Source organism: Oryzias latipes, chromosome 2 (genome assembly GCF_002234675.1).
Source record: "Oryzias latipes chromosome 2, ASM223467v1".
NCBI classification, from domain to species: domain Eukaryota; kingdom Metazoa; phylum Chordata; class Actinopteri; order Beloniformes; family Adrianichthyidae; genus Oryzias; species Oryzias latipes.
Window position 1 is genome coordinate 17,344,246 of NC_019860.2, and position 18,017 is coordinate 17,362,262.

The 18,017-nt window shown below is 37.4% G+C and overlaps 1 protein-coding gene across 1 annotated transcript in view; it reads right to left on the reverse strand.

Moving 5' to 3' along the window:
• The window catches only part of LOC101175467 (cholecystokinin receptor), a 58,317-nt gene that overhangs the window by 30,491 nt on the left and 9,809 nt on the right, over positions 1–18,017 (reverse strand). Inside the window, exon 2 of the mRNA XM_004066683.4 lies at positions 8,154–8,402. Within this exon, the coding sequence (XP_004066731.1) occupies positions 8,154–8,402 (249 nt within the window). The remainder of the gene's footprint in view (positions 1–8,153; positions 8,403–18,017) is intronic.

The following is an 18,017-nucleotide window of genomic DNA, read 5'->3' on the forward strand; positions in this document are numbered from 1 at the left end:
GACGAAAGTAAATATAAACAGTACCACGATCAAACAAAAGTACAAGGAGGACAGAAACCAAAGTGCAAACCTTTTTTATATTCATATATTTTTTTAAGAAAAAGCATTTAAATTGGAAAAGATCCAAAACTTTGCAGTTTAACTTGACCAGATTGGGGACATCTGGTGACCAACTGAAGCCATAGCAACTATCTGCTCTCTATTGTGACAGCAGCACAACAAAATAACTTAACTTTTTTAGACTTTGACTATAGTTTAACAACTTATGCATTCTAAATTATTTGTTTCACATGAAAAAAGTCAAACTTGATGAAAAAAATTCTATCAATAGATTAGGTGTCAAACCAAACAATAAGGGTTTGCAGTCCTGTTTGTCTCAATAATGAATTCCTTCTTTAGCTCATTAGTTTTAATGGATTTAAATCTAAAAAATGTAAATTCTTATCAGTCTGCTTCAGTCTCCTGCATTAGGGCCTTACTAAATCCTTTTCTATAACAAATCCCTCTATGGTCATATGACAAATAATAAGGATCTTGAGGAATTATCAGACATTTCCCTTCACACAAACATGGATGTGCGCCAAACTGCACAGAGACGTTCAGATTTGTTCCATTAAACATCCGTGACTGACTGACTACTGTCGACTGCACACAACTGGTCAGCGTGCGCTGCTCTGCCTCAGCAGAAGGAGGTGGGCGGCACAGTCGACACATACAGATCTCAACAGGGCACCAGAGGAGTCTCGCAGAAGAAGTCTCTCACACCCACGAGTCTCTGTCACGTACCGAGTGGTGACGGGGAGAAACGCCAAACGGTGTGCCAGGGGGATTTCTGTTGTTGATGCTTGGAGGGGGTCTTGCCCCGCTGCAGCTCTAATTTATACTTTGTTTAAAATAAAATAAAAAGCCTGGAGGTTTCAAGGTAGAATAAAGAAACAAAACAATCTTAGCATGTAGTGGAAAAAATAAAATGCAGTTTGCTTCCTGACATTTCCATAAACAGGATGGAGTTTCAAAAAAAAAGTAAAATCTTAAAAAAAAACTAGATGAATCATCCACAGTATTGGTTATTTTTCCAGGGGGAATAAAACACTTGAAAAAAAGAAAACGTTTTTTTGACATTTCATTAAGCATTTAACTTACAAAGAAACAAGCACCCAGTAAATTCTCTAAAATGCTAACGCCCCTGTGATGTCTTAGAAAAGTGGTCATGATATATTCTGTCATTTAAAACCACCATAGTATGGTCACCAAGTGACCAAGTAAGATATTTGAAGTTCAACAATGAATCTAAAACCACTCCAACCCCAGCTAACCCATAAAGTATGGCTTGTTAGCCTGCCTGGACAGAATTTACACTACCTAAAGCGATCTTTGTCTCAGTGTAGATGCTGTTGCTTCACCTGCTGTACAGTATGTACTTTTGTATTTGTTTCCCATCCAACAGTAACAGAAAAGAAGAGAAGCTTGCAGGCACATAAAAAAGTAATGTAAAAGTGAAAAGTTTAGTCCACCTTTCGGCATATACCTTCAGCAAATCAGCCTCACTTATTCACACATGTAGTTTTGCAAAGATTTTTACGCCGGACTATGGACTGGCACAGGGAGACCCAGAGTTAGGCCTCCTTGTGGCTACATACAGTAGTTACACACTAGCGTAAAGGGTCTTGCGTAAGAACCCACGCTAGATGATGTTGGGAAGTGAACCCAGGTTTGGTGCTACACCCAACCAACTGAGCTACTGTAAAAGCGAAGAGATTTTTGATATTTACCATTGGTTCTAGTTATACAGCGCGTTCTAGATTGGAAACTTATAAAGTATCCCATAACTGAAATCATCACTTCGAAAAAGTCAGCCTGAACAGGTTTAATAATCACACCAGAACTGTTATTGAATTGTGTGGGGTTAAATTTATGACACATCAGGCGGACAATTGACTTTCCATCTCGTAATTGCCAAAAAACAAAAACGTATCCCTCATCCGTGGGTCCATTTTCTCCAGCTCCTCTTGGAAAATCCAGAGGCTTGTCCCAGGCCAGCAAAGCGACGTATTCCCTATAGCGCATTCTTGGTCTTCCCCAGGATTTTGGCCTGGTGGGACACGCCCGGTACACCTCCCCAGGGAGGCATCTAGTGGGCATCCAGACCAGAGGCCCAAACCACCTCAACTGGCTCTTCTCAATGTGGACTATGACCACCACCTTAACATGGTGGAGGTCGAGTTGGAGCTAAGTTGTCCAGGGCCAACTCCAAAGCCAGCGAAGTCCTAGGTGATGAGCCAAACAAAACCCAGTTCAGATCCGATTGTCGTCACAGGAGCCAGGCATTTGGTTTACTAGCACATGATGGTTGGGGCTCCTCCCACTGGCACGGTTGGGTTCTGTCCAAAGTTATGACTGGGATCAGTCCCCCAGGGGCCCATCACCAGCAGGAGAGCTCAAAAGGGACAGGCACAATATGGTTTGGGTGGTGGTTGAAGGCAGGTGCCTCGGCCAACCCCGGGGCAGTGAATTTGGTTTTGGGGATTTAGAAAAAAAAACCTGCTCACGTATAGTAAACAGTGCAGCATGTTTATACTTCTACACGTCAGCTTGTTTGCCACAGAGGCCTGTTCTGCACACAAATCTGTAAGACCCTCACGGGATTTTGAACCTAAGCGTGGTGCCATAACTGAATTCTGAGAATTTCTAGGGAGCAGTTATCCATAGACTAGCAAACAAGCTGGGGGCTTCTTTGTTGTCAACAACAGCTGCAAAACCCTTATCACATACCTGCATCCTGCTTTTGAATGGTATTGGCCAATACTAACAGAATGTAGTTTAACTCAATGGATGTCTCTGTCACAGCCAAGATTTCCCTTTCGTTAATCTGTGAAAGGAATTCAAAGTTCAAACTCAAAAATCTAAATACCAAAAACTGTAGTCTGCAGTGAAGAAAAAAATAGCTTCTCCAAATAGGACACTTAATCTTCATGAAGGCTGATAAAGACTCTCCAGCGTCACTACTTAGTTCCTCCAAAACAACAAGAAGTTTTTTTCATCTCTAATTAAACTTTGTTTTCAAGCAACAAAAATAGCTCCTGCAGCTTATTGAATTAGCACAGGCCTTCTCCACATAATTTGACATTTAAAAGACAGCAGACATATTTGTTTTTGTAATTTTATAGAGAACGATTCTGTCTGTGACTCCCTGTTCTTGTAGTGCTGGTTTAAGAAGTTAATCTTTGGAGAGTTTGAATTCAAAGTGGGAATAAACAGGAAAAAACTCAGCTGATGATACTATTCTAAGGGCATGTTGGAAAGACTGAGTTTACACTTTGATATTTGTGGAAAAGATACGTTTTTAAAGGTAATGAAAGATCTTAAGCGACATTACTACTAAATTACTATTACTATTACTAAATTTCCCTTCGGGGATTAATAAAGTTCTTCTTGAATCTTGAATCTTGAATCTTGAATTACATTAAAATGGGTTTCCTTGGTAGCCAACAAACAAATGATATGTAGCTGTGAGGTCCAGGAAATCCTTTGACCACACCAGACTCTGTTTATTCTAATATTCACACTCGCACAGTTGGCTTCACAGGCAAATGACCACATTGCACTACAAACTAGACAGTAAATTATGTTAGCAGAGAAGCTAGTTGACAAGCTTAGTATGTTGCTGTCATCTCAGTATTAAATAAATGCCTGAGAACTGGAGTTGAACTATAGTCTCTAGCAAAGGGGGCCCTCTTGAACCAACATTTGTTTAAATGAAAGCAATACCAAGGTACACCACATTGGAAATGTACAAGAATTTCTTCACACCCTATAACACACCCTAGTTGTGAAATGTTTACCCAATTCATGTAATCTAGTTGATTTTGATGCAAAGAAAAGCCACTATTTCTAAACTAATTCTATTTCTAACTATTTTTTGACATAAAGTTAGTAACTTTGTGTCTTATTAACACTTGTCGTGAAGTTAGAAATGCTGCATGAGTTTTAATAACACTTTTTTAAACACTTTTTTAAAGTTATTAACTTTATCCGTTAGAAAAAAATCACTTTGGCCGTCACGGCAAACTCCGGTGACAACTCCGGTGTTAAAGGGTTGAATGATAGTTCTGCATACTGCTCCCTTTTTCCATTTGTATGTTCAACAGCTGGGACATTTCCCCATTCTTTGCATGTTTCCTAGCTTTTGCTTTTCCAAGGCCATTCTGGCTGAGTTTCTCGCTGACATGCTGATCAAAGCCCCCACTCTTTGATGCTCTGCACTGCTGTGAGGCCAGACTTCGAGTAGAGAGAATTCTGTAGTGTTTCTGGCCATGGTGTCTCTGGCTTAATTAACAATGTTAACATATCTCAAATGCAGGAGTAACTCCCCCACAAAAAAAGTTCAATTCCATTGGTTTTCCCAGAAAACTCGAGTTGAGCTCTGAGGGTTAGTCTCAGCTCGCTTCAATCTCTGGTAAATATTTGCATTTTGGCAATTAGATCCCTGGATGAGGCTCTGTTAAATGTAACTTTGATTTAGACCAAAGGCAACAAAATGAAGTGAATTTTTCTCTGCTAGAAGGGTCACAAACTTTCTGCCGTTACTGCAAAATGTCACAACATTAAAGCCAAACTGTTGTATTATGCAAACGTCCCCTTCAGGCAAACTGGCTGACCGATCTAGTAGATACAAACAAAGGTACAAACAAATAGATGCAGAGTAAAGTGTGCACAAAATGAAGGAATCTCAAGGAATATACTGTACAATGGATTTCATCAACTGTTATCCAATCAGGGAAGCAGTGCAGCACCAATATTTACCTGGTTTATTGAGCTTTAATGCTGGTAGAAGCGGTAGGCTAAGGACAGATGGGGACTAATGTGCTTGTTAACTGGAAAATGTGTAAAGGGCGGATGAGTTTGAGGATTTTTTCCTGTAAAATCAATAGATGATACTCCTGCCGACCCCAGTTATTGATTACCTTTCAGTCAATAGAAAGGACCGGCTGATGGAAGGTGATGGGAAGTGGGGATTTGCTGAGCTGATACTCTGCAGGGCCAAAAGAGGCAACCATAATGTTTGGGGAGGACGATTTATGTCGCTGTAAAGGGTTCCGCTTCCTGTTTTTAAAGATGTTACCAATAAAAACACATCATTTTTTTACGAGTTACATTGTGCAGAATACTTTTTTTTCAATTACCAGTGGTACACCATCAGCCGTTTTCCCCCCAAGTTAGCTATAAACTTAAGAGCTTTGAGTAGGACATAGCAACACAAACTTCTTGTTGAAAACGAGAAGAGAGGTTAACCTAAAAATGTAACAGATATCTTCTAACTATCTTGTAGAGTTAATCCATGAAAAACGTGGTGTCATATAAATCCGGTCGGGCACAAACAGCAATACTCAAATTTTCCTCCATGATTAACTTAGAAACAGTTGGCACTTTTGTGAATTAAATGGGACGCCGTCCATTCATCACCCCCTAATCTGTGCCCCTGGTTGGTCATAGTTTGACCAGGTTTAACTTTCAACGCGTTCAATGGTAGCACATTTTTCTTCATAGAGCCCAAAAATGGTTGTAAAACTTGCCTAGCTATGCGTGTACAAGAGTTTTGAATGTTGAAGCCCAAAACGTACGTTTACATGCTTTTAAATAGACTTTTAATTGGAAGTGCCCTCTTGAACGTGTGTTGCCGTGGGCGGTGTAAATAATAAATATAAATATTTCTATAGCATTTCTAGTATTGGTTAACATTTTTTTAATTTCTCACTCTTTTATGAAATTAACCTCTTTAGGTCATTGTCTTTGGCTTTCACAAGTTGGTTATTCACGTTCACTGATGTCCGTCACAATTCAGAAAACAATGCATTTTTCATAAAACAGACAAAAGCTTTGGCTTTAAGAGTCCTGACAGGGGCTGTATATTAGCTTAAATTACTTTCCTAGTCTGGTTTTTAGTACACCTTGAACAGGTCGCCAGTCTGTCACAGGGCCACAATCACACACCAATACATACCTTAGAGTCGTTATTTAACCTATGGTGGGAGGAAGCCACACGGAGAGGTCCCCCATTGGTGATTCTGCTTTAGGTCCCCCAACCGAACCTTAAATCTCGAACCTTCTTGCTGTGCCAAAGCGCCAACAACTGCACCACCGTGAAGTCCAGTATAGAAACCATTTTATACAAATTTTCTCAACATTATCCTGTCTGTGTCTCTGAATGAAACTAGGCCAAAAGCTGCCCAAAAAGTGCCTCTGTTTAAAAGTCCAGGCAGCCTGTGGCCATGGTATCACAGATCAGAGAGCCCCGTAATTGAAAAGCAGCTTCGCCTGGCTTGTCCTCACAGATGCTTCTTGCCATTTCTCTGACGGTGATAGGATTGGTGCTCTCACCGTTCAATCCGTCCCCTCAACCGAAGTGCGGAGTACTGTGTCTCTTGTATCTGACTCAAGCCTCACGTGGCGCTTTTCACTCTGGCCTGATGGGAGCCAGCTCATCGCGAAGTCACACTCCTGAAGATGTGTGACTGCTGAAGCGCTTCCAGAGTGAAGCTTACCCTCTGACAGAGAAAATGAGGCCCAGAGGAAAGCCTCTCCCCCGACAAAGGCGCCCTGTTAGATACGGAGCCGTTCTGCAGCGTGATTTTGGAGCACCACAAAAGGCCACATCTCCATTTTAAATGAATCTCATTCATCGTAGCTTGTTGCAATTGACTGGCTGGGTTTCAGGGAGAAAATTACCTTGTAATTAACAGGTAAATCTGTGCCCCCCCCCCCCTTCCACCAGTCAGCTCAATGTGTGTGGTGGGGGAAAAAAAACATAGCCTCCGACTGTGCGAACATGTTACATTGTCAGAAATGAGAAATTGTTTGCAGTATTTGAGTTAAAAGGCCCACTCTGATGTCGTTTTTTTTTTTTGTTTTGGGTGTTTTTAACATGTTCTTGTAGGAATTTTCTGATGAAGGACATATATTTAAAAAATAAGCTTAAAAGTAAAATTCTGAGTATTTCTTTATTCAAATCAGAGCAAATAAAAACACCCTTGTTTGAAAAAGCTCAGTTTTGTGACAGCAAGAGAAAAGGGTGGACCAAAGTCTCTCTGATCTGCTTCAATCTACTGCATCCACTTGCAAACAAATATATCCATGAACGTCTTTGTTTTCCTAGTCTGAGCTGGAATCTGGATCTTAACTCGACAACTGGATAGCTCCAATATTGCTCACCATTTTTGTTGCTCCACTAATGTTAGGTTGTAATTGTGAGGGGCTGTAGGTAGCGGGAAGGCGTGCAAAACAAAGAATTCATGAGATACTAGAAGAGGGTTACGCCAGTACAAACAGTCCTGCCCACAACTTACAGGGGAATGAAATCCTGCCGCTCCGCAGGAACTATGTCCAAGAAAACGAAACAAGTTTTGTTTTTTTAATGTATGAACTTGAACACTTTTGAAAATTGATAGAAATGAAGTTCGAGTGGGACTTAAATGCTTAACTGAGCGGAAATTTAAAAAAACGTATAAAAGTTTTGTGATTAGCACAGCACATATTCAGAATCTCTTCATAGGTATGTTCTGAATTAGAATGTTCTTTGACAGCAGCAGCTGTTTGGGTCAGCAGTAACATTCATCTTTGTAGTTTAAGGCTGTTCATGTCTAATAACTGTCAAAATGATGGACAAACTTCATCATCCAACCATAACACCTACTTTTTCTAGTTTCATTGTTTCATTTTTAACATTTCATTTACTTTTGTCTTCTCAAATGTTTGATTTTGTTATTTTGTTCTTTTGCTTTCTTTCTTCTTTTTCTTTGAAGTAGTTACAGTTCCAGGAACTTTGCTGTGCATACCGACCCAGACTGAATGACTCAGATGTACATTCTCATAAACAAAAACAATTATTCTTATTTGAGGGCTATTACACCTGCAGACACATTCAGGAATGAGACTTTCATAGTTGCAGAGATGTGTATATATATTTTTTTTTTCCACAGAACGAATGTGCGCATCTTTGCGACCATGTCATTTCTTGGTCACACTCTAAAGCCATGATAGGTCAATATTAAATCCCAGGAAAATTAAATGGATTCAATATTTTGGCACCAAGATGTAGACCCCCTTTTATCTTTCTTAAAACCAGTCCATATTCTTAACAAGTCTTAAAAACTCACCCATCAAGTAGGTGACAATCTTGCACATTGTTGCTCCAAAGATGAAGTCCTTGAGTATGTTGGGGATGAGCGTGAAGGGCATGCAGAAGACGGCCATCATCAGGTCGCTGACCGCGAGGGACAGCAGGAAGGAGTTAGTGACTGTCCGCATGCGTTTGTTCAGTGTCAGCACCACAATGATCAGCAGGTTCCCGAAGACGCTGAGAAGGAAAATGAGCGAGTAGAGCAGGATGCGAAACGAGTCCATCTCTGATAAAGGAAAAAAAGAAAAATTACGTGTTATCAACTTGTAAGCATGAATTCAAAATAAATTTCACTTAAATCAAGTAATAAGTAGTGAAAGAAACAGAGATTACACAAGTATAACAAAATGTCATCAACATATAGGGAAACTCACAGAAAAGATCATCTGTTAATTAAGACACTAACTTTAATAGTGCTAGTGATGGTCTTTTATCTATGTAGGGGAAAAAGAACAAAAATTCTGTTTTACCAACTTCCTAGCATGTATCTAGTTGTTAAAAATAAAACTGAGATTTCATAATTAAAACAAAGTCATCAGCATGTAAAGACACTCAGAAAAACTGTCATCACCTATGAGATAAGACACTAACTTTATTTGTGCTTGTGTCTTTTTTTTATTTAGAGGGGAAAAAACAAATTAAATCTTACTGACTTACAACCATGTCTTAAGATACATTTACTCAAATAATTCTAGTAATTGGTAGTAAAACAAAATGAAATTACACAATTCACTTTTCATAACAAAAAGTCATCCGCATATAGGGAAACTCAAAAAAAGGTGATCACCTAGGAAATGAGACACTAATTTAAATTATACCAGTGTCAATTTATTTTTTTCTATGATGAGAAAAATAAAACAACAATAACTTAACTTTTGAACTCACAAGCATGTATCAAAGATTAATTTACTTCAATTATTCTAAAGTTTAAGCACAAAACGACTGAGATTTTACAATTAAAACATGTCATCAGCGTATAATGAAATTCAGAAAAAGGTTAATCAACTGGGAAAAACGACACTTTAAGTGTGCCAGTGTCAAGTTTTTTTTTGTGCAGGACAAAAAAAAGACAGTTATTAGAAGAGTTTGAAAACATATTTTCCTCGACACAGTTTAGGGTAAAAAACCGGCATCAGAATGGCCCAACTTCAATCTGATTGGCCCACTGAGACAATACTAACCCCACCCACCAAGAGAAGGATAAACCCCCCAGCTTCTGAACAGTCGTTCCCCATTTTGTAAAATTAGTTAGTAACACAAATTGATAAACAAAAAATAAATTTAGCTGTGAAACAAAAATGTAAACCTATTATTAGGGTGGTTGCAGATCCTTAAAACGTCTTAAAAGATTTTAAATTTAATTTAACTAAAATAAGGTCTTGAAATGCAATAAATTATCTGAAATTCTATTGAATGGGTCTTAGATTATTTTCTCGTCAACACAATGTGACTCTCTGTCTCTGAAACTAACATTTCCTCGACGCATTGTGTCAAAAGATCGTGAAGTGGTCGTAAATCGCTTAACCTCAGCTAGCTTATTAGCTCATGATCGTTGGTGCGGGAGAATGGGAGAAGAATGAAAAACTGCAAATTCATGGAGAATTTACTTAAAAATAGAGATTTCTCGAGGTGGTTGAAACCGGTTAGTGGAAATCCTTCTGCAAATCAGTAGACACCCTGATTACTAAAAACAATTTTCAAAACCAGGGTGAAGATTGAAACGTTTGAAATAATCAAAGATGCTGCCAATATTCCAGAATTTGTGAGTTTGGAAAATAAATGTTACCACAAAGGTAAAAAAATATAAGATCCATTTAAATGGGACGCTTTGAGTTCTTTTTGAAAAACATGTCATGGAGCAATTTTTATTTAAATAAAAAAAATGAAATAAAAAAAATAGATATCTGTAGATAAAAACAAAGATGCAACTTAATAGCAACAAATATGCAAACAATAAAATAAATTTTGTTTTTGTTTCCAAATAGACAATATTTGACCAGATACTGAAATAAAACATGATCACGCAGCAGAACTACATGGAACAGGTGTAACAAACTGAATGTATGTTACTGCAGAGTATCTATATTTCGTTTAACATTTCTATTAAGAAGATATTTTCATGACTTCCTTTACGTGCCTGGGCCTGAGCAGGATGGCCCCGCTGGAGGCTTTTTGGGATGCTCCCTTCACAAACACCGGCCTGTCACCCTTTGAGACTGAGAGCTTCTGACAGGACAAGGTCGGGGCCAGCCATGAACCGCTCAAACTGACTCCGCTGATTGAAGACACGCAGAAGGGCCTGCAGACGGAGCGGCGCACATCCCCTCCAAGGCAAAGCGTGGCTCATGCTCTTACACACAGGATCAAATGAGTGTACGGGTGCTTTCAAATGTCACCACTACCACAGTGTGCCAGAGTGAAGAGTGCACCACAGAAAAGCTCGGTAATGTCATCTAAGTGGGCTCCTCTTCCTGTTTTTCTTTCAGTAAACACTTTAAAATAAAGGCATGTGTTGAAACATGTTAATTCTTTTCGTTTGGTCGATTACCGTTTTGTGTGTTCACCAACGTAAAAGTATCATAGTTTTTCCTTAGTTTAGTTGATGGATCTAAAACATTTCAAACACAAGACTCATTCTTTACAATAAAAGGTATTTCTCATGTTTTGACCTCCTCATTTATAAATAATTATGGCAAACACTTTAAAAAAAATGGAGCACAAGCACAAATCAAACCAACCTAACAAAACCTAGGAAAACAGGTACAGATCATTGACCCACTCCGATCATCTTTTAACTTTTTGTAAAAACGTTCCCAGTGGTCTTTTTTTTAAATCGTGATTTTAAGCCAAAATCGTAAAACCTGTCATTTCCTGGGACATCATTTCAACTGAGCGGCAGTATTTCTTAAGAAATTTGCAAATGAGGTGTGGGGGGGGACCGTTGGCATGCTTTGCTGCCAGCTTACAGCCCCTCACACCTCCATTCTAACATTAGCACTGCCGAAAAAAGGGTGAGCAATAATAGAGCTATCCATCTTACACAGTTTTGAGCCAAACGCCAGCTGGGATGAGGAAAGTAAAGACGTTATTGGATCTGGTGGTCTGCGAGGGAATGCATCAGATTTGAGTGGAGCGGGGATAAAAAACTTGGTCATGATTTCAGATAATGAGAAAATCAATAGTTTCTTAAAATAAAAAGCCAAGTAGTTTTGTGCAGTTTCTTTTGACTGAACTGAAACTTTATCTGCTAACTTTACTTTAGCTATTCAGAGCAATAAGTTAGTCTTTTATTTTGAAAACAGGGATAGCTTTAGTACTGTTGGTACACTTTAGAGCCTTTGAGTTTTATTGTGGTAACAAAATAAAGTGAAAATAAAGTTTTGGATGGGGTTTTTAGAGATTCCTGGGATGTTTGAGTCATTATTAGGATTAAAGTTTTTTTTTGTCCATCAGAGCTCAATTTCATGAGTGCAAAATAAATTATATATTTTGAATATGTTTCTGTGTCACATAATAGGTTTTATTTGGACACTGTTTAAATGAAACAAATGAAAAGGTTGGCCCGAAATTTAGAAGGAATCAGCCACACATCAGAGGGACCAACAACAAAGAGAGAAGAGGTTCGAAGACGGAGCCGAACGCATGTTAATCACCTCCGTCACCTGAGGACCCCCCCTGCCCCCCTTCCTCTGAAATCCCAGCTAAAAATGATTCCTTTGATGAAGAAATCCTCTGATGGCTTCTCCGACGGCACTTTTATCACGCCGAGATTGACATCATGGCAGACCTAAAGGATGTAGCTTCCTCACAACCCCCCCCCCCCCCCAAAAAAAGAAATAGTCAAATATTGAAGGTCAACCTTCACCTCTATGATCTGCATATTCAGCAGAAAAGTTGATCTGTAAAACTTTCACCTTATTCCCTTCTCAGCTCTGTTTATTTTATACCCATTTGCCCTTTTTGCTCAACAAACCATGAACATGATCTCCCAGGGGTTTCATTACAGTTCAATTACAGCACCTCATTTGGTTTAAGTTTGTTTTTAATTCTAACTTTTAAAGAGCTTCTTCATCTGTCTACAAAGACCTTGGTAGAGTTTTGACTTCATACTTGAAGAAATCGCCTCGCATATTGTGCACGATAGGCGGTAGATATCTAAGGTGAATAAAAATTTGATGAGATGAGGCTCTAAACTATCATTTTAATCACAATTTTGCCATGAGGGCACATTTTGTATTTAAAAATTCCAGTAAGATGAAAGGCTCCAAATTGTTTGCAATGACTTGGAGCACCAACCGCAACCAATGTTCCCTCTGATTACCGTTAAGCAGAGAGATCTTCTTACATAAACCGGCTTTATCGGTGGACAGGAAGTATGTGGGAAATCCTTAGCGGTGCTGTTATAATCCAGCGAGGAAAATCGTGAAAACATCACGCCATTTAAAACGCTTGTGGAAAAATCAAAGAATGCTACTAAAGCTAAAAGTTAAATGAAGAATAAAAACCACAAATAAGTTGAAAATTCTTTCATCTATGAAAAAAGAAAATAGATCAGAATTTTAACATGCCACAGTTTGGGCACTTCTTTAAAAAAAAGAAACAGAGTGGTGGGAATACAGATTCATGGGTTCCTTTGAGTCACATGACCAAATTATGCTTTCATCTTATGAAGTACAGCCCACATTTTTAGATTTCTTTTGTCTCTTTTGATTTCAACAATTCCAGGTTTTTTAAATTAAGTAATTTTTAAACCAAATCACTATTTTTCATTATATTGATCAGTTTTTATTTTTTAAAAATAAAATAAAATAAACTGGACAAAAAACACAGTTTTATCTTTATATTGATTAAAACAGTTAGGGAAAATAGGCCATAAAATGTATTTATACCTGCATTTTTATATTAATTGGCACTACGATTAAAATTTTCAACGTTTTTTTATTGGCACCACAAATTTCATAGTAACAAACCTTATTTATTTATTTAGTTATTTGGTGTTTACGAAATAAAAGCAAATTTTGTAGCAGCAGATGCTAACACTTCGCTTTCGATAACATAACTTTTTTGGTGTAACTTTTATTACTGCTTTATCTACCATTATGATCAGTGGGAATATAAAAGACCCAGATGCCACATAGTCTCGGTACCAATCAGATAACTAGCACGTTGTCTTCACAGCTATGGTTCTGTCTCAGAAAAATAAACTGCATCCACTGCTGCTACAAGGCTGCTTTGTAAAAGTAATACAACTTTGTCTTAAATATTAATAAAATAAACCCAAACATAAAGATTCAACAAATAAATTCCAATAAAGGAAACTATCCCAAAATGTTGTCAGTCAAATGTAAAAAATGGAAGTTCAACTATTATTTTGTTATTTGATGAATTAATGTGATTTGGAACAAAAGCACACATTTTTTTACATTTTAGGAAAGAAAACAATTATTTTTTTATATTTATAAAAAGTAGTTATAGTTTGGTTCGTTGGTTTTTATTCCTTTCAGCTTCAATCTTGTAGTTTTATTTCCAAGCACAGCTGTTTTTTTAAGCGACTTCTTTGTTCTGTTTTAGACGATTATTGAGTTTCCTTCATTGTTTTGCTTCAACGAATCACTTTTCCACCTGTATGGATTATTTTCTATATTTTTACATGTTCTGTTTATCAACTCTGTCCTTGGTACTGAGGGCACTTGTTAGGAAGACGTTCTGGTACCTCAAAGTCATTTCAGGTGAACAATACACATTCCGAGTGAATCACTACATGCAGTCCTGGTATGCGTCCTCCGAGCAAAAGGATTTCTTCAACCCCCATCTTTATTTCAGCCCAAAGCTCTCAATAAGTCGGCATCTCGAATCACAAAGCTTCTCCTATTCTATTTTGATCCCCGTGATTCTTTCTGGGGCTGAGACGGCTAACCAGACCGTACCTCTCTTTAAATTACAACCGCAAACTCGCCGGGTTTGAAACACATCCCAACAGATTCAATCAAGTCATAGAGCGCCTTTCGCCTCCTGCAGCAAAAACCACTGAAGGCTTGTTTTAAAAAGCTGTTCGAGTGGAATCCTTTGATGCCAATTAAGTCCTGTGCTCACTGTGCAGGAGAGGATCTCTATTTTATCACTGTAATGAGGTATTGCATGTAACAGTCAGCACAATTCAACTAAATAAGTCTTTTCACCACGTCGGCCTGAGAAAGTTCTAAACATTGATCCTGTAAAACTTAGATCCTTTAAAGCGGAAGGAAAATTAGTTGTGGAGCTTGAACAGACTCAGCACTTATTCAATTGCCCATGAGGCTTTCCTTTACTTAAATTAATTCCTAACTTTTCCTCTTCATTGCAATACTTTGTAACTTTACCCATCAATCAAATTGGCGGAAACATTTCACACCAAGAAATCTATCTTTGTAATTCAGGTTGTGCATTTTGTAAAAAAGCACATTTTTTATGTGAAATGCAAACATTTACCGATATTGACAAATATTTTGCTTTTTTTTTTTAGGGTAACACTTTTAGTATATTACTTTGCCTGTGCTGTGTCTATACAGACAATGTTTTCATGTGAGAGATCTGCTAAAGTCCAAAAAAGCTGACTCCAAAAATCAGCAAGGTGAGCGATCTTCTTTTTGGGAAGTTTCTTATAGAGACATTTTGTCCTTTTTTCGAACTTATTTTAGTATTTATAGATATATGATATGAGATATGAGACTTTTTTTTTTTTTACATCCTTTTTTTTTTACTTTGAATGCACTTTTCTTGATAAAGGCCAAGAAGGCAAGAGAGTTACTAACTCTTACTTGGATATAAAGCTAAAGACATGAGAGTTAACTTGAATTTGTAACTCGATGTTTGACTAGGATCTGACTTTGTTTGGATTGAAATGAAAAATTTGAGACTTGTTTTGCAGTTAAATTAAAGACTTGAGACTTGGATTGGATTGAAAAATTAAAGACTTGAGACTTGACTAAATTTAAAGCTGAAGACCTTGAACTGTTCTTGGATTTGTGGCCAAAGACTCGACACTTGACTTGAATTGAAAGTGAGGACTTGATACTTGGATTTAAAAAGGGGACTTGTTAGCATTTTTGCTTTGAGTCTTTCATTCTTTGTCAGGGCTTCTTGGTACTTGAAATCATTAGTTTCTAATACACAGTACTGAAACATATTTGTCAAAGCTTCCATGAGAATAAATTATTCCTTAAAATAAAATGAAACACATTGTAAGTAAGCTATTTTATGAAGACAATATTATTGGAACTACTTACATTCTTAAAACAGTTTAAAGTATCTATTTTGTAAATAAAAATTTTGTTGAGACTTGAAAATGTTGCTTCTTCAAGTGACTCAAACTGCACTGAAATAGAAGTCAAATATGTTCTAACAATCATAAACTTCATGTTTATTTTGACCAATAAATAAACAATATAATAACCCTTTCGCGGCACACAAAAAACCCTGCCAAAAACTGGCACCATAATCCAAGACGTCTTTTTCAAAGCTATGTTAACTTTATGTGGTTCTGTAATAGAAAATGGGGCACGTAACTACTAAATTGAGCAAAATACTCTGAATTTTTATACATTTGCACAGAATTACAAACGAATAAATTATCATTTCTACAGTAGGTACTCGGTTCACAGCTGGGGGGGATCCAAATGACAGCAGCACAGTAAAACTCTGTTTACTTTATTAACCCAGGTAGAAACATAGAACCACTGAGTTCTGTGTGAGTGTTGTTGAGTTGCTCGATGTCCTAAATCATGGACAGTTTTGGAAAAAGTGATAAATAATTATTGCCAATGTTTCATCTGATTGTGCTTTGGGCCACTTAGAAATTGGGCCACAGGGCACTATGAACCTCCCTGTTCAGCTGTATAAGTAGCTGTAAGGGCAGAAATAGTGGGAATCCATTCTCTAGCTCTACCCACTTTCTTGTTTCCAGCTATTCCTACCCTCAACTGATCTCTCCTGATCCGGGTAATAAGGACTGAGCAGGGCATGAATCTTTGAAAAATGAGATCTTGAAAACCAGGACTGGGTGGCTCTGTTGGATAGTAGACATGAATAAATCTCCACAACATTTACAGCCTGAACCCCAAAGGTCAGGCCACACAAGGCTAATTCAATCTCTCAAAAAAAATTGTGAGTCAATAAGTCAAAAGCTCAACAAGCCTTCTGACTTCCTCTAAGGGTCCATTGACCCTGGTGGGTCTCTTCATAAAACTGAGCATAGATTCTACCTAAAGGTGCCATGAAGTCCTCAATGGACTCATTTGGCTTTAAGATGACGGTTACAGGTGCACAAAGCAGAGTGTAGAGTGGCATCTTCTCCTTAAGGAGCTGGTGACAAAATACCCACTCATGTCTAATCAGTGTTTTTTATATCCACCAGAGCAGAAGCTTTGTTCCACAAGTGTCCTCTCCTCTGCCTTTTTAATAGCGTAGAGCCAATGATTATACCCTTAATGAATTTACTCGTATCCCTATGGTGTTTTAAAGTCATATTAATTGTATTTGAAAATTGTATTTTTTTCAACAGAAATGTCTTTCTTTCGCTCGCTGAATAATTGTTAGTGCTTCATGCACCGTTGGATTGGATTTTTTTCTTTGTAGCTTTTAAGTGATGATGCCCACAAGAGCAACAGTGGGTTCATTTTTTTGAATTGTTCACTTTACTTGGACACATCTGAGTGCTCTTTCAACTCTGATGTGGAGCGTTGAGTAAATTTGGGTCCATCCTCATATGTGGGTCTTGCTTCTCTTTGAAATCAACCCCTGGTTTGCCAATGGACTGAGGTAGACAACAAATGCACAGTGTACTAAGAAAGACATTTTAAAAATGTTGAACATTTTTTTTAATACAGTATTCAAGTATTTTCAAAAGTCTTATCTAAAAATAGTTGATGTATAGGTTTGATTTGATTTGATTTTGATTTGAAATGGTTTATTTCAAGCAATCAAATAAGAATAGTACACAAAGACACTACAATCATCAGTTATACATTCATACGATGACGAATCAAACTTGGGATATTTAGATATAAAATTAATTATAGCTTGAAAGGGAGTGGAAGGAAGTGAATTTATATAATCCCACCCCTGTTCTACCGTAACCATTGTGTTACATGATTTATCATTATCCGGTTCATAACTTTATCAGACAGAATTAAGAATCCTAAGGTATCAATAAATCACATGACAAAGATAATTACTTAAAATATTATGTAAAAAATAACTATTTTAGAAATCAACATGGCAAATGCAGATCAGTTATCTAAAATATATACAGATTATGTTAATTATAAAAATCATGTATATGACTAAAAAACAATACTATATCAAGTAAAATAGACATAACACTGTTTCAAAATCTTCATAGCATAAATTGAGTATCAAAAGTTAAAAATATGTGCAAAATTATGTTACATTAGGAAAAATCATGAATCCATTTCTGGAGCAATGTAATCATCATCAATAAATGATTAAGCATTTTTTATTATCATTATTATTTTTTTTTTTATTTTTTTTTATAATAAGGTAATGCTGTGAAATAAAATAAAATAAAAAAGGGCCCATATTCTGTCGAATGACCAAGGTTGGCATTCCTTCTTCTGCTGATTAACAGCCGTCCTTCTGGTTTAAACAGTTTATAGTTCTCTTCACTGTTATGTCTGCAGACATTAGATAAAGGTCTGTATCCTTCTTCGGCTGTTATAAGTGGCGCTGAAAGTTGAGGTCAAGTTGTCTGCAGGTCAGAACTCTGCTGAAAATCAGGGTCACTTCAGACTTGAGGTTTAATCAGGTTGAGATTTAATCAGTAGGCGTGAAAGTAGCACTCCAT